The 24,456-nt window shown below is 42.7% G+C and overlaps 2 protein-coding genes across 4 annotated transcripts in view; one reads left to right on the top strand and one right to left on the bottom strand.

The window, feature by feature from the left end:
• The window catches only part of Lrrc72 (leucine rich repeat containing 72), a 46,475-nt gene extending 30,384 nt beyond the window's left edge, over positions 1-16,091 (top strand). For all 3 annotated transcript variants that reach the window (XM_059279018.1, XM_059279017.1, XM_059279019.1), the window contains 6 exons: positions 1,731-1,812; positions 2,909-3,019; positions 9,945-10,034; positions 11,357-11,509; positions 14,660-14,687; positions 15,684-16,091. In XM_059279018.1, coding sequence (XP_059135001.1) covers positions 1,731-1,812; positions 2,909-3,019; positions 9,945-10,034; positions 11,357-11,509; positions 14,660-14,687; positions 15,684-15,849 — 630 coding nt within the window. In that variant the 3' untranslated portion in view covers positions 15,850-16,091. The remainder of the gene's footprint in view (positions 1-1,730; positions 1,813-2,908; positions 3,020-9,944; positions 10,035-11,356; positions 11,510-14,659; positions 14,688-15,683) is intronic.
• Positions 16,092-22,647: 6,556 nt separating this feature from the next.
• Positions 22,648-24,456, bottom strand: part of Ankmy2 (ankyrin repeat and MYND domain containing 2) — a 40,507-nt gene continuing 38,698 nt past the window's right edge. The window contains exon 11 of the mRNA XM_059279856.1: positions 22,648-23,701. Coding sequence (XP_059135839.1) covers positions 23,520-23,701 — 182 coding nt within the window. The 3' untranslated portion in view covers positions 22,648-23,519. The remainder of the gene's footprint in view (positions 23,702-24,456) is intronic.

Below are 24,456 nucleotides of genomic sequence, written 5' to 3'. Positions count from 1 at the left end.
GGCGGTGGGAAGGAGAATGGAAGGACATGGCTCCTCTCCTTAAGGAAGACACACAATTGGAGAAATGGAACGGTTCACTGTACCAGTTAAATGTGGACATGGTCAGGAAGACGAGACTCACGGGAAACTGAACAAAGAACAGAGGAACAAAAGGACGGGGCCATGCTGTGGCTCCTGGGCTAGCTGTGGCTGTGGCTGTGGCTCCTGGGCTAGCTGTGGCTGTGGCTCCTGGGCTAGCTGTGGCTGTGGCTGTGGCTCCTGGGCTAGCTGTGGCTGTGGCTGTGGCTCCTGCTCTTCCTGTGGCTGTGGCTCCTGGGCTAGCTGTGGCTGTGGCTCCTGCTCTTCCTGTGGCTGTGGCTCCTGGGCTAGCTGTGGCTGTGGCTCCTGGGCTAGCTGTAGCTGTGGCTGTGGCTCCTGGGCTAGCTGTGGCTGTGGCTCCTGGGCTAGCTGTGGCTGTGGCTCCTGGGCTAGCTGTGGCTGTGGCTCCTGGGCTAGCTGTGGCTGTGGCTGTGGCTCCTGTTCTAGCTGTGGCTGTGGCTCCTGGGCTAGCTGTGGCTGTGGCTGTGGCTCCTGCTCTTCCTGTGGCTGTGGCTCCTGGGCTAGCTGTGGCTGTGGCTCCTGCTCTTCCTGTGGCTGTGGCTCCTGGGCTAGCTGTGGCTGTGGCTGTGGCTGTGGCTCCTGGGCTAGCTGTGGCTGTGGCTTCTGGGCTAGCTGTGGCTGTGGCTCCTGGGCTAGCTGTGGCTGTGGCTGTGGCTCCTGGGCTAGCTGTGGCTGTGGCTTCTGGGCTAGCTGTGGCTGTGGCTCCTGGGCTAGCTGTGGCTGTGGCTGTGGTTCCTGCTCTAGCTGTGGCTGTGGCTGTGGCTCCTGGGCTAGCTGTGGCTGTGGCTGTGGTTCCTGCTCTAGCTGTGGCTGTGGCTCCTGTTCTAGCTGTGGCTGTGGCTCCTGGGCTAGCTGTGGCTGTGGCTGTGGCTGTGGCTTCTGCTCTAGCTGTGGCTGTGGCTGTGGCTCCTGGGCTAGCTGTGGCTGTGGCTGTGGCTCCTGGGCTAGCTGTGGCTGTGGCTGTGGCTCCTGGGCTAGCTGTCAGCACCAACCCTGCTTAGCAGAGTTTCTTCCTTTATTTAGGGCACAGAGGCCTTTGCTTCTGTGGATGTAAAAGACATTGAAAGAGCAGAAGAGGTGTTCTGTAGAGCAGGGCAAGAAGAAAGCTGAGCATTGGGCCATTACTAAGAAGTTCCGGGCCAGTTGGGAGATGCAGGAAGGTCAAAGAATGATTTCAGAAAGTCTCAAAAGAATTGTGAAAATGTATCTGAATCTTACACGTGATCAGAAGTGTACCAGGAAGAAAGGCTGTGGGGGCAAAGGGAAACCATGGAGCCCACAGGTGTAGATGTGGCTGTGCATTATCTTAGAGAGCCCTTGGCTCACAGTAACAAAGGAAGGCTTGGTGTGTGGAAGACTGGTGACCATCCAGGACACAACTGGGTAGAAAGAAAACCTCGGGCCAGGTGACAGTGGCCCTGAAAGCCAGGTGATTGTTTGGCCCAGATATGCTCAGAAAACTTTGTTGTTAAGTTACTTTAAAACACCCTTTCTATCACACAGCTGTGACAAAAAGTGTTTCAGGTACAACTTGTAGCCCAGGCCAAAAGACCGCGGTAATAATAGTTGTTAAAAGCCATACTTTCATTGCCTTAGGATTACAAATGTAATGTGTCATTTCTCATTTTCAGCTACAGGGGATAGCATTTTTAACTAGAAACTATTGTCTGACCGAATTGTATCTAAACAACAATGCAATATTTGAGATAGAAGGTACGTCTCAAACTTTCTTTCTTGATTAAATGAGTTTTCAATTAAATAATAACTTTCAACTATAATGATTGCTAAGAACATATAAAAATCTTTCATCATGTCTACTAAAAATATGTAATATCTATCTAAATGACCATTTGTGCATTTAATTTTTAAAAATATGTTAGACCATTTTTTAGTTCAATATTATATGTCTTACTCAAAATTTGAAAGCAGTATTTTTTTTACAGTACTACCATTCTACTATAGTTGTACACAAACTAGCTACTGTGGAACCTAACTTTAGCAGCATTTACAAGTAAGAATAAATATAAAAACTATACGTTGTCTTAAAATTTTGTATTTGCTGGGGTTTTATTAGCCAAGTTCCTGCTTCCACTGACTTAATTTTATAAGTCTCTATGCTGAGAGTTTCAAGCCAGGTATAAAGTGTAGGACAGGTTGTGATCAGGAGACACGATGGATTGCTGGAGAAAGCACTTGGCTATAAAAATAACCATGGAACCAAAATGTCAAACGCTTTAGTACCAATGATAAGCTCTTATACTGGCAAGGAAGGAAACATTCCAATTTAACTATAATTTGATTATCACACAGATTCATTTATATTAAAAAATTAATTAAAATGTGCAATTCAGGAAAACAAAAATGAAATGAATATATATATGGTTCCTCATCCTGCAAATAGCCAAACAATTTGCAAAGGATGCAGTGAATTAATGAGAAATTGTTCTTTGATTTCCACTGTATTTCTAAGTAACATTGGTTTACATGTACAGACACACACATTGCAAAAACAGAGAGAATATAACTCAAACATGAAATTTAAACAATCCAAACCATTGCCACAGGAAAACAACTGAAGCAGCAACAGTAGCAAGAAATAACTCCGCAGCCCCACGTCACAGTCAGTTTTCATTGCCGTATGCTTAACCATAATTCAGGATATCATTGATAGGCATTTCCTCTTTTTACCAGCTATAATGCATTTGCTTGCTTAGTTACAACATCTATTTACTATGAAAAGATTCTTATTTATATTTGTCAATTTAATTTAATTGGGGTACAATTCACCCCAAACCCTTTTGTGTTTCAGGCCTGCATAATCTGCCTTCATTGCATATTCTTATGTTGCACCACAATGAGCTAACCAGCATCGATGCTACGGTGAAGGAGCTGAAGGGGATGCAGGATCTGAAGACCCTAAGTACACACTGCACTTCTCTGTGCCCATAGATTGAGACAGTGATCGCGCGTGATGTTTATTTTCCTTCACGAAGTCCAGTTTAGGGAAGCCAGCTTGCTGCTGGAATGCATATCCCATTCTCTAGAATGTGACTAGATTTTATTTGTTTTTTAACACATACTTTGGAAAGAGCAACAGCTAGAAAAGAATTATTAGTGGAATGATATAGGTCATGAAAGATAAAAACGGCAAAAGTAACAGGTGGGGATCTGTGTGCCCCAATCTACTCTTGGGGTTTCATCCCAAGTCAGTTGTATCGTTCCAATTATAGGAGCTATCTCTACCAGGCACAGCTGGACAGGCGGAGGTGAGAGGCAGATGTTCTTAAGTGGGTTTCATCTCAGCCTGGGGAGATGAGGGAATTCCAGGTGATGGGTGAAATGGAAGGGGAATGTGTTTCTCTGGGATGATCAAATGTTTTAAAATTGATTATGACAACAAGTGATTCGAATCATTGCATTACTGAATATGTACGAACTATGCATCTTAATGGTAAGTATAAGTGACATTGAGGTGTATATTAATAAAGTAAATTAACAAACAAAAAAAGAATGTTGAAGTTTCCCCATGTTTGAGAAACAGCCTTCATTCACATTCGTTGAGTCGTGCCCAGCATGACACTGACTGCTGTATATATTTAGGAATAGATCAAAAATAATCAGCGAAGTTCACCTCTCAATGTGCTTATAGTCTTGAAGGGTTAATAAACACGCACACAGCTCCAAGACAAGGCAGAGGATTCCAGGTGTCACAGGTGGAAGGACTCGTGACCAGTGAGGTTTGCAGACCTGAGCTTGGAGACCTCTGCTTGTCAAGACACAGGCATATTCCCTTATTTGTCTTTCAGAATTGTGTAAACTAATGTTGATGGTGAATGTTCTGATCAGATCAGCATATAGAGGAACTCAAGCTCCTGTAGCTTTTCTCTGTCATCAGGAACATCTCATGTATTTAAGGAGAAATGACTCATGGGACCAAAAGTAGACTTTTAAAAATCCAAATCATGAAAATTACAAAATCGCACAAAGTTCTTGGCAAGTCAGTGATTACCTTAGAGATGTGCTGAGGCTACCTGCTATTAGAAATTTTTCCGAATTATGATATTTCATCAGAGTCTTGGAATGACCTGCCTATTTATCTAATCCTCCCATGTCAATCAAATGTTTCCACAATTTAAGGAATATATGAGGCCCAATCTAGGTCTATGCTAGACCTCTTACTATCACTGTTTTTCTATAAAATGGGCTCATAGCTATCACCAGAATCTCTTCAAACACTGAGATAATTCTCCAAAGCAATTCTTAAGAAGAAGTTCTTGTCATTGATGCCACTTTGAAACAGGAAAACAAAATTATTGTATATGTAGGATATAAATAAAATAATTAAGAAGTTGCTTAGAGTCTAGAAATTCTACTAAGTGGTAAATAGACTCAAAACAACTGCTGCTTTAAACAATAATCACCATAGTAGTATTTCTGATGTCCTTCCTGTTAAGAAATTGTTTTCTTATAATACTATTTAAATTTTCACAGCAATTCTATGATGAGGTTAGAATTATTCCCTCCTCAGTGGTGAAGATACAAGGTTCAGAGATTTACCAAATCGCTAGTATTAAAACACATCTATGCCTTGTTTTATTGATCATTTATCATTCATTCATTCATTCAAAGTTTATAATTTATTCATTTGATGCATAGGGAATCACTCATTTGCCATCTGTTCTGTATTTATTAACGGATCCCAAAGTAGAAGAAAAGGCTGATCTGGGCTTCTATTGGGTTTACAATTTTATAACTTGTAGACTAATGATTTAGATTCATGAAGGAGCTTGGTGAAAAACTATTTGTACAATTTGCTGCAGGTAAAACTTAATCACTTAAGTAAAGTTGTGCTATAAAACAACATCTGGAGGATAATATGTAATGTCGGCCTTTGTAGGGAACAGGGCTGTGCATTGAACCAAGATGCCTGGTTCAGAGCTGAATGTACCTGAAATCCAACCTAGGTCCTGGTGTCAAGGGTACATATGAGCACACATGAGTCAGGCCTGGGTTAGGGAGAAAATACCCACGTTCTTTAAAGGCCAGTCTGGCAATAAAACATCCATGTTATTACTTGTCATGACTGTTAAAATCACCTCTACTTAAAACCATGATGATATCATCCAAGTTACAGTAACATGTCCCACCTGAGGAACTTGTCATGGGGTCATTTCTTTGAATTTAGTTAAAAAGAAAGCACTTTCTGGAAATGCCCTATTCCGGTTGCAGATATTCCATGAGGAAAGTGTGCACTCAGTAGACATATAACATGTGTGCTGTGATGTCCTCACACTAGGTTTTTAGGAGCCTCATTTGCCATCTTAGAATGGACTCAGCTCCCTAAAATGAGAAAACTATGCATTTTCAAATGTTGTAATTTTTCTCTTTTCAAGTAAGAAAACCATGTAAAAATCTAAAGTGTTACTACTTCAATCATAAGTTCTTCCGAGGGTGAGAAAACAGCCTGGGGGTAAGGCTCCAACCCATTTCAACACTGCACCCTCCTTTGGCATTTATGAGAAAAATTGCCAACAATTGCCCAGGAGACGGAGGGCTGGGAGCTTCAGGGAGGCCTGAAGCCAGAAGCAGAGTGTGAGGTCTGGTGCTTGGAATTCCTGTCTTCCAGGCCAGGCAGGGCCCCACCTCAGCTCTCCAGGAGGTCTACCTTTCCACACCCTCCTGTGCAGTTGTGGCTTCCTCTTCCCTTCTGCTCTCCAAACTGCAGAAGGGAATCCTCCCGTGTCTCGATGTACTGTACCAGGAGTGAGTTCTTCTCCCCGTCAGTCGGCCTGCTCTTTTACCAACATGTCTTAGTTAGGGTTCTACTGTTGTCATGAAACGCCATGACCAAACGCAAGCTGGGAAAGAAAGGGTTTATTGGCTTGTATGTCCACATTTCTGTTCATCCCTGGAGGAAGTCGTGACAGGAACTCAAACAGGGCAGGAACCTGGAGGCAGGAGCTGATGCAGAGACCATAGAGGAGTGCTGCTTACCGGCTTCATCCACATGGCTTGCTCAGCCTGCTTTCTTATATATCCCAGGACCACCAGCCCAGAAACATCCCCAGACACAGTGGTCTGGGCCCTCTCACATCAATCACTAGTTAAGAGAATGCTCTACAGGCTTTCCTGCATCCTGATCTGATGGAGGCGTTTTCTCAGTTGAGATGTCCTCCTTTCAGACAGCTCTAGCTTGTGTCAGGTTGACATAAAGCTAACTAGCACACGACACTAAATGAAAAACATCAGTACGGCACTTAACCCATTCCCTTGCTCTTAAACTTTGCTGTCATCTCTCAACTTTTCTCCATTACACTAAACCCACATAGCAACTTGCACTTCCTCACAGGCAAGACCTTCCTATTGGAGTTCCAGAGAGCGGCCATGTTGGAGGGCTCTGTGTTTCCACAGGTCCTACCCTCCAGCGTTCTCTCTCCTTGCCATCAGCAATGTGCTATTCTCAGCTGTTGATAAAGGGCAAGGAGAAGAAGGGTGCTAGGAAGGATGTGGACCTCAGGGACTCTTCCTCTGAGTCCATCTCTAACGCCCTTGAGCGTGCTGGGCTGCCTATTCCCAACCAGACAGTCTATGAGGCCAACAGAACTCCTAGATGGTCCCCAGATGCCTATGTGAGGAAGAGAAGCTTTGCTGCTCCCCTTTCCGTCTCTGCTCTATCCCAGTTTTCCTGCTAACCCGAGGATGACTGCCTTACTCGGTTTGTTGAGTGATAGCCCACAAACTTGGTTAGAAGCAGATAGTGCTAACAGGAGAGATGGCAATCCAGCTTGGTGTGACTTCAAAGTCCAGCTGCCTGATCACTGATTAGCAAGCTGAACTTCCTTTAACGGGGTGATACTCTGTATGAGTTTTTAATTCCCTCATACCATTATCCTCATTTATTAAAACAGATGTGTTGTTTCTTTGTTGATTATATCAGCTGTTTTCCCCTTTGGGGAAAAGAAAGGGGTCTCACATGTAGCCTAGGCTGATGTCTAACTCCAAATGTAGCCAAGGATGACCTTGACCTTGTGATCCTCCTGCCTCCACCTTCACTAGGCTTCGATTCTAGAGGGTGTATATTACTACACCTTGTTTTATGGAGTGCTGAGGACTGAACTCGGGGCTTCACACTAGACAAGGACTGTAGCCCCCCAGCCACGAGCCCAGTCCACATCGACTTTTTTCTAAAGTGTTTTGAGAGTATTTGGGTCTTGAGGCTAGAGAGATGGCTCAGCTGTCAGAGGCTCACAACCAAAAAGACAAGGCTGTGTGGGTCTGTTTCCATGATGACTTTTAAGTTCTGCTTTAAAAGTTTTCTTTTTTTTTTAAATTGGTGGGAGCCAATTATTCAGATGACTCTATCGTTCTCTGTCTTCCTCTCATCGCTCATTAAGGAACTCCACACGTGTGACTCATCTAACTCAAGTTGGTGCCGTAAGGTGGCAGAGACGTTTTGATATATTATTGGGTAAATGTAAATTGCTTAGACTCCGACTTCCAAATTAAGATAAGCAAGACAGTGCTGGCGCCACTGAGGTGTGCTTCGTGAGTAGCCTAGAGGGAAAGGTGGATTAAATAGTATTAACCTATTGAAAGCGAAAGTGTAAGCGATTTTGCCTCCTAGCTGCTGCAGGAATGTGCCCATACATCACACAAAGCTTTCAGAACACTCAGACACAGGAAACTGATTTCATAGCCCAGAAACTTAATTTATGGTAATTTTAGGACCAGCCATCCAAAATGCATAAATCCAGAATGTTTAATACTTACTCGCATAAATGTGGGAGGTGGGGAGAAAGGGAGTTAAAAATAGGTTTGCTTCCTTCTAAAATGTAAGAGCTAGAAAAAGAAGTGAAGAATAATGGTGAAATGTCTTCCAAATTACTCGGATCAACTTGTTTTTTTTGGGGAAACGTCCTCAGAGGCTAGGTGGCTGTTGTGTTTTCCGCCTTTCTGCCCCATGGTTTCTGTTTTCAGATGGCATGGAATGAACCTCCCTGCGTGGGTGCGTGGCCTTCGCTATCTGGGTGCCTCGCTCACCAGCGACGCCGTGCTGGGCTGATTGGTGCTGGGCTGATTGGTGCTGGGCTGCTGATTGCAATGCTTTGTTTACTTAGGTGAAGTTAGCAATGGCTGTCGAGTGCTCATCTCACAAGCATGAGATCTGAGTCCTGGCCCTAGAACCCACCGAAAACCGTGGAGAGCGGTGGTGCCTGCCTGTGACTCCAGCTCTGGGGCAGCAGAGAAAGGAGGACCCCCGCGGTCCCCAGCCTAGGCTAGTTGGTGACTCTGTGTGCCTTTTCAAATCTGTCCTTTCGAATCCGTTCAATGCTCATCCATGCAGTTCCCTCTCCCATGCTGATAACCACTTGTTTCCACTTCAAGTTCCGTGTGCGTGTGTGTGTGTGTGTGTGTGTGTGTGTGTGTGTGTGTGTGACTGGTCTGGAATTTTTTCTTTGTCGTTTCCTCTAACTTCCCCCAATACACACGTTTGTTTGGTGCCCCGGCTCGGCTCTACATCTTCCTTCATCTTCCCTTGTCCATTAACTCGTGTTCACTGTGCCGCGGGTCTCTGCCTTGCTGACTTCATCTCCCCTTAAAGCTCATGTGAGGATTTGACTAGGCAGAAGAGCTTGCGTTGATACAACACATAGCTCAGTGTCTTTTACGGACAGAGAATAACATCCAGGCATTGCTTCTCTTCAGTTTTGAATGAGTTTGTTGTTTTCCAAACGTGCCTCTCCAATCTTCTTTATGTTGCAAACTGTGCATTCTAAGTGTTGGTCAGTTCTTATGGGCGTCAGATGCTTGATATCATCACCCATTTATTAAGATCCTCTGTGTTTTATGGTAGTCTAAGAGCCAGGCTTCGTTGAGTGGCGTAGCTGTGCAGTAGCTGAGCTCTCTGCTCTACTGCCATCTAGCGGTTCCCCGCTTTATGTGTTTTTCAGAAGCATTTTGAAGATGCCACACTGGAAATCACAAAAAACTTCATTTCACAATGTGTCTAAATAGTCTCATTTAATGTTATGGAAGAATGAGCAGACAAAATATGTCACTATAAAATAAAACACTCAAAATTTCTAGTTGAAGCATTTTTAAAAATCCCTCTGTGCTAATTCTTGAGGGATGATTGTGTCAGAAGTACCAGGATCTTCTGAGCTGTTCCCACCTGCTTCTCCCTCCCCACCACTCTCATGCAGAATTAGGTTCATTACCCATCCCTTAGCCACGGAGTCTTGCGGATGGAAGTGGGATGAGATGCAGCATCCACATCTGTGCAGCTCTGCTCCTGAGATCTCTAGGTGCTGCTGGTATGTGCATCCTCTGAGCACAGCAACAGTGAGGCTCAGGAAGAAACCTGTTAGGACAGTGCACTGCATCACTGCCTGTCCCCCTCCCGCCCACAGCCCCCCCCCCCCCCCCCCCGCCAATTACTCCAGAGACCAGAACAATTCCAAGTGGTATTTTATGAAAAGCAGCCTTAAGACTTTCATAGAGCTAGTGTCTAGTTCTTCTTTGCCAAACTTACCTATGAACATTCCAAGTTTTCCTCTTTTGTGCCAGATATGAGTCAAGCTAGCACTATTTCTGATGGGTAGTAGCAATCGAAAACTTTGAATGAATGGATGAATTAGTTAATTAATACAACAGATAAGGCAGTCAGCAGTGCTCTAAATAAGGAAATACGTGATGAGACTGTGTGCTGGACAATAGGTACAGTTGCTCATCTCTCAGTGATTATCCTTTTTTCTGTCCACGAGTCTTACATCTTCTATCTTAATAGGTGGTAAAAAGGAACTATTGTGAAATCTGACATTTTATTTTGGATTCTTCCTTTGCAGGTCTGTACCAAAACCCTTTGTCCCAATATAACTTATACCGTTTGTATATAATCTACCACCTTCCAGGAGTGGAGCTGCTTGACCGGAAACGTAAGGATTCCTCTTTCCCATAGAAACATCTAGAATCTGTCTTGTAAATCAGTGCTTTAAAAAATGCAAGGCACCTGTGACCATTTGTCCGCATCAAAAACTGCCAACTAATTGTGAATGGGAGCTGCTCTGTTATTCACTCAGACGTGTCAGCTCTCTGAAATCTGCCCTCGCTCAGGAACTCAGGTCTGCTCTGCTCCGCTAGGAGGGCCAGGTTGCCCAGTGGGTGGACCACTTCCCTCCTTCAGCTCAGGCTTTGGATATTAGCACAGTGGATGCCAAATTGGTTTTTTGTTTGTTCATTATGTTATATGGACATGTGTTTGCCTGCGTGTGTCTGCGCACCACCATACATATGCCTAATGCCTAGAGAGGCCAGAAGATGTTGTATTCCCTCCTACTGGAGTTACAGATGGTTGTGAGCCACCGTGTGGGTGCTGAGAATGGAACCTGAGCCTCCGGAAGAGCAGCCAGTGCTCTTAACCACTGAGCCAGCTCTCCTGATGCCAAATTGTTTACCTCCTGACACTTTGGTTTATTATCTCAAAAATGATTTATACTAAATTTCTTGAGTCTTAAATTATAAAAATTATCTTCTTTGAAATTCTGTAAGTTCACATTATTAAACAGTGAATTCTTATACATATCTATTCATGTAAACTAGCATGTTTGCTTTGCAAAAGTCACATATGCACAATCCATGCTCATTGTTCACTTTTGAGACCTAATTCAGCCCAAGTACAACATGATCTATCCCTTATCCCATCATCTTTCTAAGTCTACAGAATATCCTTCATGGGTTGTTACTATGTGAAGTCTTTCCATGAGGATATATCAAGACCTGACTGTCTCCAGCAGTGGTGAGGGGCAGGGTACCTCCTGTTGCCACATCAGTCATGTGCTGATACGTGCTAGAGCCTCAGGAGTGTGTTAGACCACATCATTGAGCTCCACTGTGTGACATAAGGACATCTACTGAGTGCTTGTGAGATTATATTAATACCCCTGAAATCTCTTGATAAACTCTGTTTCAACAAGATAATCATACGTAAGTTAAATATATTTCTGTGTGTAGGTGTATGCTCATATGTGGGCACACTTGTATGTGCTGGTGCATGTGCATGTATGCTAAGGTCAGAGGTTGACACTGGCTGTCTTCTTTGATCTCTCTTCTCCTTGTGTATCGAGGCAGGGTCTCTCCTAAACCACAGCTCACTGATTTGGCTAGTCAGGCAAGTCATGTTGCTCAGATCTGTTTTGTAATCACTGTATGCCTTGTTCATTTAGAATTCTAAATACTATCTCTTTTTTGTCTTTATTAGAAGTTACAGAGAAAGAGAGAAGATCCATGATTACCATTTTTGACCATAAAAAAACTCATATCATTCAATCAATAGCATTTGGAGGAAGAGTGGATGCCTCTTGGAACCCCAAGTTACCAATAAGGCAAAAACGAGTTCAAAGACTTCCCTCAGGTACTGTGTAAAAATGAGAAGGAGATTAAAACGTGGTAAGCTTTGGGAACACTTGATTTCCAAAAGAACTCTGAGTTACCTGTAGAGTGGAGTAGCTTCTGATTAATTTCCAATATTACACTTTCACTTGGTATTTCCACTGCAGTTAATAACATAATTTTTATCTTCACTCATCTGTGCTACCGGAGGTACAGTACGGTCATAGTGGAAGGATGCCCTGAGCCCTTCTTCTCCAGTGTCCAGTGCAGTAAAAGGATGAAAATTAGCTGTCATTGTTATTACCAACAAAACCAGACAGTTCCCTCAATGAAGGGTCGACTTTTTTATGATATGGGAAAATATTAAGAAGGAATGAAGATCATTTGTAATTTTGCCAGCCAGAAATGAACCCTCTCAACATCTTGGTTATACTCATATCCAAGGTGCCACACAGAAATATTACAGATAATTTCAGTTATGTTTTCTTCATTGGCACTTACTTTATGTAACATACATCCAAACAGATTTATTTTTTTCTCATATAGCAAAGGATACAGGGACTAGGTAAATAGAGTTAATGTAAAGTTCTGTGATACTAGAAGAAACATTGACAGATTTATCTACATAAAAGTAAAAGCTATAATACAGCATAGGGTCAAAAATAAAACACAAATTGGAAAAAGCATTGCAACATGTAACAGGTGGAAATTAATCCTCACAATCCCTAACGGACTTTCACAATTCTATTTAATCCCAGTAGGAGGGCTAAGTCCGATGCCAGTGGCCAAGTGCTTGCCAGGCATGCCCGAAGCTGGTTTGATCTCCAACACTAAAAAAAACACAAAACGAAAACTTCTCCCAGGGCAGGGCATAATGTACTCCTGTATCAGGAGGCTGAGACAAGAGGATCATGTGTTCCAGGTCAGCCTGGGCTATAGAATAAGATCCTGTAAAAACGAACAAACAACAATAACAAAACTCACATGGGCAAGCATGAGGACCTGAGTTAGGATTCCCAGGACCAACATATGACAGCATGTGCCCGTAACTCCAGCACTGGAGGGAATAAAGGCAGTGTGGAGATAGTCAGCCCCCCAAGGCGTGCTGGCCAGCCAGTTGAGCTGGAACGATGGGCTTCAGTTCCCACGAGACACCTTGTCTCAAAGATGAGGTGGAGGGTGATGGAGGAGGACCCCTGAAGCAGGACTCTGCTTCCATCCACACACAGGAAAGGTGAATGTAGCTACGTACATACATACATCATTTCCATCCCTGCACATGCAGGTGAGTGCACCTACTCACACATTACACACACACACACACACACACACACACACAGTTAAAGCCAAATAAAATAAAACTCCAGTAGATAAAATGACAACATAAACAAGTCATTTCTAGAAAGTAAGAAATGGATACAGTGAGTACAGCCAAAGAAGTGTAGGGTACCATTTTTCTCCAACATGGAGGAAAAAAATCTTTAAAGGAAAAAGGAGGTTTTATGAATCCATAAACTGGGTCAATTTGCTTGGAGACAAGACTGCAGTACCTTTCAGCATTTGACATAAGAATGCAATTTGAAAACTCTCCTACACAAGTACATCCATGGGCAAGAAAAACATGAGGCTGCTCTCTGTGATACCTTTTCATAACAGCAAATGCAGAAGAGACCTCTAATGGTTATTCATAGGGGAATATTGCATCACCAGACATTCATCCAATACAAACTATCCCACTATAGCCTCATTTCTTGATATAGTTGTCCTATTTAAAAACATAAAGTTGTGGGTCAGGCAGTAGTGGCACATGTCTTTAATCCCAGCACTCAGGAGGCAGAGGCAGATGGGTCTCTGTGAGTTCAAGGTCAGCCTGGTCTACAGAGCAAGTTCCAGGACAGCCAGGAGTGATACACAGTGATACACAGAAAAACCCTGTCTTGAAAACCCAGAACAAACAAACAACCCTGAAGTTGTAATGTGGAGTGACAGCAGAGCTGTGTGTGTGTGTGTGTGTGTGTGTGTGTGTGTGTGTGTGTGTGTGTGTGTGTGGTGTATGCACATAACTCACATAACTGCAAGGGTATGCACACCTGTGAACACACATGTAGACACTAGGTCAGGATATTGGATGTCTTCCTCTATTGTTCTGTGGTCTCCCTGAACAGGAAGATCACTCTTCGAACTATGGCTTTGCTGGTCAGAGGGAGGGATGAGGAGATTTGGGTCAAAGAGTCCCAACTGTTTGTGATGACCAAATTCTGGAGATCTAATGTAACTATGGTTAACAATCTGCTAAAAGGGGGGTTCCTAAATGTACTTACCATATGCATACCCAAAAAAGAAAAATGGTAGCTGTGTGAGATGAATTAACTGTTATTCCACATTGTATGTGTGTTGGGGGGGGGTAGGTGCCAAAAACATAGTAGCACACCATAAATCTGTGTAATTGTTACTTTTCAATTGTATCTCAATAACACTGTGGAGAGGGGGAAAGAGCCCAGGGAGGGGAGAAAGGCCAGGAGACTTGGGCAGCCGCTTGTGAAAGGCATGATGCCACAAGCTCTTGGCTGTGTCCTCTCTTGTGGACTGGCAAGAGCTTATGCTGAAGGCTTTAGTGACCCGACAGGTGTAGGAAAGTTCTGTCTTTGGCGTGGTACCAGGCCTTTTGGAGAGGAATAAACAAGGCCACGGGAGACTGGGAGCTACCCCAAGCCCCAGGCTCTGAGCTCTGGCCCTTCAGCACTAAAGCTTTAGAACATTTAGTCTTGTGATCTTGGATTTGTTCTTTCTTTGAAGTTCACGCCAAGAGTCCAAATGGTTGAGATGGCCCTAAATACTTGTCCCAACTATTCTCTTACAGAAGCATGTGCTCATCAGAAGAAAAGAGGGTTTCCTTCTATGTGTGGACCTTGCTTGTCAAAGCACCCAGTTGGCCTCCATGGTCATCTAAGCTGATTCAGCATATTGTTTTCAGGGCTTTGAGGTTTGCCTTATATTAAAGACTACCCCAAAAGCCTACAGCAAAACACCTTACCTAAGGGAAATGTTCGATTTTATACTAGTTATAAAGGCATTTCTGTCAGTTTACTTGAAAAGAAATCCAATATTGTCTCATTATTTTTGAGTGCTGACTAAATGTTTGAAAAATACTAATTTAGAATTTTATTTTTAGATTTCGAATTTGGGGATAATGTTGACAAGTAAGTGTGATTTTTTTAAAAAATTATATCTTTGTTTTTATTGTCAGACTGTTTCATAATTGTCTAATTTCTAAATTATACCTGTCTTCTAAAATAAATTTTAATTAATTAAAAAGTATTAGCCTTTCAATAGGTGGAAAATGGTTGTTTTTCTTTGACAAATGAGTTCCAGCTATGTGCTCATATTTGACATGTTCAGGCTTTTAATGTGATGATTATAACCTCAAATAAATGAGTAGATGATTAGATGTATAAGATATTAAAACTTGTTAAGCACTATTAGTTATTCCAAATGAGGAACTTGGCTTGTTTGCTTTGCCACTAAATATGTTCAGTAGAAGCAATTATCATATAGATTAACATTTTACATTCACTAGAACTTACATTTCCCAAAGCAAATAGTTCATTAATTCTACAGAGGACATTTCAAATTCATGAATACTAATGAATTTAGAAACCATTACTTTTCTATGTATGAATATTTTCTTTGGGTTCAATGTTAGAAAATATTCTCATCATATGCAAGATATGTGGAGAAATAATCTCAAAATAAAATGTTTACAATATGAATACGCATGATACCAAAAGTATTTACAGTTTGTTGTTTAATAGTTTCCCACTATGAATACATGAGAATGTGAGACTTTTATAATAGATCCTGAAATACATCCAGACATTCCACTTTAAAAATGAACCACGTACACAATACAAATTGTGTCACTTGGCCTGAAAGTCAACGCACTAAAGCTTGCAATGCTGTGGGGACTTAGGCAATGTGTTCATTTAAATACAAAGTCAGGGCTTCTGGTGCACTCCAGAGGTAAAATACTTCTGCAGGTGCATAAGGCCCTGGATGCCACCCTCAATACACAGAGGTAAAATACTTCTGCAGGGTGCATAAGGCCCCGGATGCCACCCTCAACACACAGACACAACCATACACAATATAATGTTGGTCAGACCTACCTGTTTTTGATATAATTGCTACCGTTGCAGGACAGTGTTTGATGACCCTGAAGATGCTGTGTTTGCAAGATCCATGAAGAGGTCATTGATGGCCATTACCTCTATGAACTGGGACACCGTTCCAACACAAAAGGAAAAGTATGAAGAGGAGAAGATGGCGAAGTTTCCCCAAATGGTCATGATATCCCTGAGATAACAGTACATCCAAAAATCCTCAGGCTGTTCAGTTGTATGTTAAAATGTCCCCATGACTTAGCACATTACACACTTACTGCAACCTTGAGTTTATAAATAGGACAATCAGTGATGGGAAAATGATTCCTACACTATAGGCTTCTTAATGCGAAGCTGTTATTTGAGTTACCATGAATATAGGAATGTATGCAAATTCTAAGTGTAAAACTCAACACATATCCTCTAATAAACAAGGTCATGTAACTGCTGCTGTTGATCAAGTAATAAAGCATTATCAGCTCTCTAAAAGCCCCTTCTTCCTGTTAGCAGGCACTGTCCATCCTTCCGCACAAACCAGCACCCTGATTTCTAGAGAGCAAGTCTGATTGTGAATCTTGATTGTGAAATCACGCAATCACAAAGGATGAACACTTTGTGTGTGGCTTCTAGCACTTGCTGTTCTGAGGCAGCTCTGTGTTGTTGCCATAGTGATGGCTCTACAGTGCTCACTGCTGCACAGCAGCCCACCATGTAACGACATAATTCAGCTACCCAGCGCACTGTCTTCCCATCTCTGGGACACTGGCCAGGTCTGGATGTGGCCTAATGATTATTGGACCAGCCTTGCCAGAAGTCCAGTGCTAGGGAATAAAGAAACTAGACAGAGTTTCCCAATTGCCTGGTGCCGAGTGACAAAATTAACAGTTTATCTCATGCTCATTGCTGGTTCTCTGACTAAGAGCTCTGTCAGCTTATAAAGGGTGGTGGCATTTCTCCCAATCCTGCTCCTGCTCAGAGAATACAAACACATGGAAATGTGGACTGACATCACAGAGGGCAAGCCATGACAGCTGAAATCAGTTCTTGGTCCCCTGTGCCTGGGCTGAGTCTGAGCAGGCAGGTGTGGTTCCTGGTGAAAAGGTCAGACAGGATCAGAAGAAGCAATGACCTGAGCATCTGGGTGACGGTTCTTGCTCTTGTGGTGGGAATGGTTGTCCAGTGTGCAAGGTCAGAAGATAGACAGAATCAGTGTGTTCTCTTTCCCTCCTTCCCTGATCACTGACTTTGGAGTCCAGGCCTGTGTCAGCACACCCAGCCTTCTGGAGAAGTCCATTTGAGTCATAACATCTACTAGTTTCCTTATTTCTCTGTTAATTCTTTCTGTCAGATCTGTCCTTTGGTGAGAGTGGGGTGTTGAAATCTCCCACTATTAGTGTGTGGGGTTTGATGTGTGATTTAAGCTTCAGTAATTTTTTTTTTAACATATGTGGATGACCTTGTATTTGGGGCATAAATTCAGAATTGAGACTTTGTCTTGATGGATTTTTTTCCTGTGATGAATATGTAATGTCCTTCTTGATCTCTTTTGATTGATTTTAGTTTAAAGTCTATTTTGTTAGATATTAATATAGCTACACCAGCTTGTTTCTTTAGTCCATTTGATTAGAAAGTCTTTTCCCAACCATTTACTCTGAGGTAGTGTCTGTCTTTGAAGTTGAGGTATGTTTCTTGTATGCAGCAGATGGATCCTGTTTTTGTATCCATTCTGCTAGCCTGTGTCTTTTTATAGGCAAATTGAGTCCACGGATACTAAGGGATATTAATGATCAGTGATTGTTAATTTCTGTTATTTTTTGGTGGTAGTGTGTGTGTTTCCCTTCTTTGGGATTTGTTGGTGTGGGATTATCTATTGCCCATGTTTTTGTGGGTGCATTTAAATTCCTTAGGTTGGATTTTTCCTTCTAGTGTTTACCGTAGGGCTAGATTTGTGGATAGGTATTGCTTAAATCTGGTTTTGTCATCGACTGTCTTGTTTACTCTGTCTATGGTGATTGAGAGTTTTGCTGGGTATAAAAATCTGGGCTGGCATCCATGGCCTCTTAGTGTCTGCATAATATCTGTCCAAGGCCTTCTGGTTTTCAGAGTCCCCATTGAGAAATTGAGTGTAATTCTGATGTTACTTGGCCTTTTTCCTTTGCAGCTCTTAATATTCTTTCTTTATTTTGTATGTTTAGTGGTTTGATTATTATGTGGTGAGGGAACTTTTTTTTTTGGGGGGGGGGTTCCAGTCTATTTGGTATTCTATAATCTTCGTATATCTTGCATAGGCATTTCCTTCTTTACGTTGGGAAAGTTTATTCTATGATTTTGTTGAATATATTTTCTGTGCCTTTGAGCTGGTATTCTTCTCCTTCTTCTATTCCTATTATTCTTAGGTTTGGTCTTTTCATGGTGTCCCAGATTTTCTGGATGTTTTATGTTATGATTTCTTTTGGCTTTACTGTTTTCTTTGACCAACGAATCTATTTTCTCTTTCGTATCTTCAACACCAGAGATTCTCTCTTCCATCTTTGCATTCTGTTGGTTATGCTTGCATATGTCACTCCTGTTCGTTTACTCTTCCATTTCCATCATTCTCTCGGTTTGTGTTTTCTTTATTGCCTCTACTTCAATTTTCAAGTCTTGAACTGTTTCCTTCACCTGTTTGATTGCTTTTTCTTCGTTTTCTTGACTTTCTTTAAGAGATTTGTTGATTTCTTCTAATTTTTTATTTGTCTTTTCCTTGATTTCTTTAAGGGAGTTTTTCATTTCCTCTTGAAATGCCTCTATCATCTTCATAAAATCATTTTTAAGTTTGTTTTCTTCTGCTTCTTCAACGTTGGGATGTTCAGGTCTTGCTGATGTAGAACCACTAGGTTCTGGTGGTGCCATATTGCTCTCTATGTTGTTCAATGTATTCCTGCACTGCCACGTACCCATCTCTTCCTCCAATCAGTGCAAACGGTGTCTGTGTCTCAGGGAGCCGCTCTTGGTCCAATTGACACTGGCAGTGCTTGTGTCTCAGGGAGCTTCTGGGGTCTCAGGGGGATGGGTGGGTTTGGGGGACAGAGTGGGACTTGCAGATTGCAGGGTCCAGTGGGGAGTGGTGTTGGTCAGGCCTGCCCACAGGAGCCTTGCCTGCTGGCCTACAACTGGGGCTGCAGTGGGTGGGGGTATACGGGCACAGGTTGTGCTCCTGGGCCTAAGGCCTAGAGGCTGGGGTGACCAGCCTGGAGAACAGTAGTGTTTACTTATTCTTTGTATTAGATGACAAAGAGAAGCATGCCTTACTTGAATGAAGAAAAGAATTTTTTTCACATGTACATTGGTGAGTGTTTAGAAGGTTTTGTTTCCTTACTGTTCTCCATTCTTTCTGGCTCTTACAGTCTTTCTGCCTCCTCTTCTGCAGAGTTCCCTGAGTCCTGAGGGGAGGGACTTGATGGAGGAATCCCATTTAGGGCTGAGTGTTGCAAGGTCTCTCACTCTCTGCATATTGTCTGCCTGTGGGTCTCTGTATTTGTTCCCATCTACTGTAGGAAGAAGCTTCTGTTGTGAAATAGAATATTTGTTTAACTATGTAAAGATCTGTCCATTTGTTTATGTTGCAGAATAATTGTTTAACTATATAAATATCTTTGCATTTGTTTATGCTGCATTTGTTTAACTATGTAAAGATGTGTTGCTCTTTTACCTTGTCTGCCTAAGGCACCTGATTGGTCTAATAAAAGCTGAATGGCCAATAGCTAGGCAGAGGAGGGATAGGCAGGGCTGGTGGGCAGAGAGAAAAGGGGAGCCAGCCAGCTAGATGGGGCCAACCAGATAGGGGCCAGCCAGCCAGACCCCGGGGAAGCAGCAAAGCAGGGTGAACAGTACAGAGCTGAGCCTCAGGACAGCCCAGAGATGAATAGAAATGAGTAGTTAATTTAAGTTAAAAACAAAAAGCTAGCTAAAAACAGGTCTAAGCTAAGGCTGAGCATTCATAATTAATAATAAGTCTCTATATCTTTATTTGGGAGCTGGTTGGTGGCCCAAAAAAAATGCCAGCTACAAGCTTTCTGATGACTGAACAAGGCACTGATCTGTGACCACAGCAGAATGTCATTAGGAGTCATTTTATTACTAAATTCCTTTAGTAGAACAGTAGTATTTGGTTTTACCCTAGGTCTATGGGCTATCTAGTCTCAGGTTCTTAGTCACCCAAACAGTGCTGGGTATGGGTTCTATCTCCTGGAGTGGGCCTTAGTTCCTATCAGATATTAGTTGGTTACTCCCACGAGTTTGTACCACCATTGCACTAGCATATCTTGCAGGCAGGACACCACTGTAGGTCAAAGTGTTTGTAGCTGGGCTGTTGTTTATGTTTCTCCTTTGGTAGCATGCAGAGCACTTTCTGATACCAAGAATACTAAGCCAGTACGGACAAAGACTATAGGTAGGCACCGTCTCAACCTCTCCATGTTCAGTGGGTTGTATGGGTATGTCTTCAGCAACAGGACCCTGCTGTCAGCCGGTGGAGAGCCACCAATAGCCTCGGCAATAGCCTGAGTGGTTTGGGTGTTCCCATTTGGCCAACAACCCAATGAAACTGAGGCAGCATGCACAGGACCTACGCTGGTCTGCACCCGATGGGTTCCTAGATCTGAAAGAAGTGGATACATGACCCCATCCCTAGCCCAGACTCCAAGAGAGTCTCATTGGGGAAACAAACCACTCTGTAGGGTAGACCACATGCCCAGCAGTAGATGGTCAACAGAAAATGAATTCAGCAGTGTCTTTGGAGGTTTCTTATTTCATAATGTCATGTCAAGGCATTTTCTTTGTTTAACTTTTATCCTTTTTTATTTTTTACTTTCTCTCCCTCTACAGTTCTTGGTATATACATTATGGCTTCTGGTTTTGTTTTTATGGCATTCCTGATTGTTCGAATGTGTGTTTCCGAGTCTGTATCTGTTCATGCCTCTCCTTGAGCTCTTTTCCTTCTGTTTGTTCTATTCCAATGCACATGTTTTTGTTTTATCTTACTATATTTTATTTTATTTTTATCCCTTAGAAGCCTGTTTGTTTTCTAAGGAGAAACAGAAAGAGGGAGATCTGAATGGGAGAGGAGGTGGGAGAAACTAGGAGACGAGGGAGGGGAAATTGTAATCAGAATATATATATTTTTTGAAAATCTATTTTCAATAAAAGAAATATTTTTGCAAAGCACATTCTTCTCTACTGGGATTTAAGAACCTACTAATGAAGGGATAACTTCTTTAAAGATTACTAATTTAAACACAAAATAGAAGTTATGACCCATAAACTAGACAAAATTCTGCTAAAATTGAACATATCATTAAAAAGAGAGTTTTTTTTTTTTGTTTTTTTTTTGGTTTTTCGAGACAGGGTTTCTCTGTGTAGCTTTGCGCCTTTCCTGGAACTCACTTGGTAGCTCAGGCTGGCCTCGAACTCACAGAAATCCGCCTGGCTCTGCCTCCCGAGTGCTGGGATTAAAGGTGTGCGCCACCACCGCCCGGCTAAGAGAGAATTTTTAATTATGCTTTTTGTTTTAAACAATGGATACCCACTAAGGCTGACTCTAGTGAAAATTTTTATCCAAAATCCCTGGTATATAAATAAAAATCCCTGGTATAAAGGACAGTTGTGGCTAAAGCTGGACCATGTGATGAGACGGGTCTAGCCTAAGGATACACGCTTCCCTAGGCTTCAGTCTGCTCTTGGGTAAACTAATAATATGACCTCACTGAGTCTCAAGGGCTGAGACTTACTCCATGTGTGGTTGCTCACAGCCCCAGTTCAGGGGTGCCTCTTAGGGACTATAGTGAGTATATCCCCCACTTTCCAGAATTCATATTAGGATTTCATTGAATGAAATCTCAGGTGAAGGTGTTTGGAGTCTGAGATGTTTTGAGAAATCAGGTCATGAAAGTAAAGCCCTCATGAGTGGAGTTAGTCCCCCTACAGAGCATTTTGACCTCCGCCTCCACAAAATGGGAGAGCAGCATGTGCTTTCCAAGAATGAAGAATTTTATAGAGTTCAATCAAACCAGCACCCTGATTTTGGACTTCCAGATTCCAAAACTGTTAGAAATAAGTATTTATGATTTAAGCCACTTGGTATGGGGTCATTTATAAGGCCAAACCGGCCAAGACTGCCTGATGTCTTAGGGTTACCTGAGAGACAGCAGCTACAGATCCGTATCTGTGGGGAGAATACCATATAAGGAAGTGTTCATGCCATTGTGGGAAGCAGACGAACGAGTTCATAGTGTGCAGTTGGCTGCAAAATCAGATCTGAGCTGATGTTGCTAGCTTAAGTTCGCAACACAGGGTGGGCAGAAAGGCTGCAGGGTTTTCTTGGGACTTCTGGGGCTGCGGGTGGGTACTCTGAGCGCTGCCATGCTGCAGGCCACTTTGTCCCTTAATTCTGGGGCACATGAAAGAATACCCAGAGGACTCACCAAGTGTCAACGCATGGATCCCAGGGTTCTTAGGCAGGCTGCCGGAGCCTAGCATAGTGTGCAGCTGACGCTCAGTGGAAGGGACAAGGACGATGGCATGAGCAAACATTCGAAATCATTAAAATGCAGGGAGTGCTGGACCACACCGAGGGGCCTGCATGGCTCGTTCACAACCTGAAGTGTCTATCACTGCGTAGACAAGCGTGTTGATGGATGCCTTCACTTTGCAAGGGAAGCTTATTACAACTGAGAAGTCTAAACAGGATAGTTAACTTTTTAACACTGAATTTACTCACACGAAGTCATCACTGAACAATGATCGTAGCATATGGGGGGACAACTGGGCTAGGGCAGGAAGAAAAATGGCAGGAAGGAAGATTAGAATCAACAGGACTCGGAAACCTGACCCGCTGAGTGAGGGAAGGATCAGTTATTTTACACATTATAGAACCTTAACTTCATTCCTAGATATTTACTAGCCTTCATATTTGTTACCTTCGCTAATATTTGGCCCCTTGATACAAATATGAAACAAGATGAACCATGTATGTAGGTAGATTTATTTTAAAGCCAACAGGAAACCGAAAGACAGCACCTCCATCAGACACGGCACTCCAGCTTTGCTTACATGCCACATACGCTAAAATACAGAACGGGACATTCTTAAAACGACAGCTCTAAGTCACAGTACCTGGGTAGGATGAGGCTCATGAAAGGTTGGTAGGAAGATAAAAGTTGGCTTTTCAGATAGAGTATGGTGCATGAGGTGGTTCTACAGGAAGTACGGGTACAGTGACTACCCAGTGTTTGATCCAGCGTTTCTAAATGTTCAAATACTACAGAGAATATTGCTGCAAGAAACACAGGGCTCAAAGTGCTCTTGATAATTTCTATTTAAGCTACGCCAGGCTGAATTATGGAAAAGCTCTTTGAATACAGAGTGTTCCTCATTACAGCTTTGTATGTCCAGCTTCAGGACAATAAGAACGATTCAGATGCCCTTTATTCACTGGGAAGCTTTGCTCTTTATGACGGCCTATTTCTATGCCCGTGATTTCTCTTTCCCTAAACAGTGCTTCTCTTTCACATCTTCCCTAGAACCCAGATTTCTTCTTTAAGGGGATTTATTTTCCTTTGTGTACAATCACTGGGGGGCCAGAAAGGGAATGGACATGTTTTTTGTGTGTATTTTGAAAGAAAATATTTTCCACAGAAATGCCTGTTCGACTATAGAACAGAGCTGAAGAGGAAATCAAGGCAGAGGAGGTAGCTTTGCTTGAAAGCCTCTACTCTAGGGATGTGCACTCCTGCCGCGGTGCCATGCAGAGTCACAGCAAATGGAGACAGTCACATGAGTTCTGCAGCTATCTGCGGGATGAACGTGGCCTGTGCTGTTCACCGTTGACAGCTCTTACTCCTCGGACAGCTGGGGCCCCGTAGGATCATCCTGTGCCCGGGCTGCTCCGGCCTCGTCTCCAGGTTCTCTGTCTCCTTCCGCAGAATCGTCAGGAGTGGGATTTTCTTGAGAGATGCCCACTTCAGCCTCTGGTTGATCTTCATTAACATGGTTAGAATTGACATCAAGCTTTCCATCTAATAAAAAGAAAAATGTATTTGTTGCTATCATGTGCCAGTGTGGCAATGTTACTCTATTAATCAGTCTCTACACAGGGCAGACTATTACTTTTATTATAACCATCACTATTGTGCCAATCAGCAGTGACTCTGAGAAGAGGATTGGGTACTCACTCCAAGCTTCACACAGTAACAACAGCAGGAGTTCTAAGGCCAGAACTCTACACGAGAATTGTTTGGGGTTGACAAAATCTGCATTTAATTAACTTGATGTTTTTGAGACAGTAACTGCCTGTATTTAGTTAACTTTTATTGATAAAAGCCTACCCATTTTCTGTCCTCAACACAAGATTAAAAATGTTTGGTGTGCTGGGGAATAGTGCATGCCTTTAATCCTAGCACTCAGGAGGTAGAGTCAGGAGGATCTCTGTGAGTTCGGGGCCAGCCTAGTCTATAGATCGAGTTCCAGGACAGCCAAGGTTACACCTTGAAAGACTTTAAAAAATACTTTAAAAAAAAAATTTGATCCACAGCAAAGAAGGCAAAACAGGAAAACGAGTCTCTTAGTGACAAATGTTTCTTTTTAAAAATAACTTTGTGCAAACCATTCGATTACACCAAATGATAAAAGAGCCGCATTTCAGGAGCAGAGATAAAGTGCCTTGGAAGAGTTAATTGCACATAGTGAATGTTTTCTAGCTATACACACTTCCAGGAAAGCTGGATATATTCCCAGGGCTGGGCAGGCCGCTGGAATATGAGAATCACCATAG

Source organism: Peromyscus eremicus, chromosome 14 (assembly GCF_949786415.1).
Source record: "Peromyscus eremicus chromosome 14, PerEre_H2_v1, whole genome shotgun sequence".
Taxonomy (NCBI): domain Eukaryota; kingdom Metazoa; phylum Chordata; class Mammalia; order Rodentia; family Cricetidae; genus Peromyscus; species Peromyscus eremicus.
The sequence above is the reverse complement of the archived record's forward strand: the minus strand, read 5'-3'. Positions and strand labels throughout refer to the sequence as shown.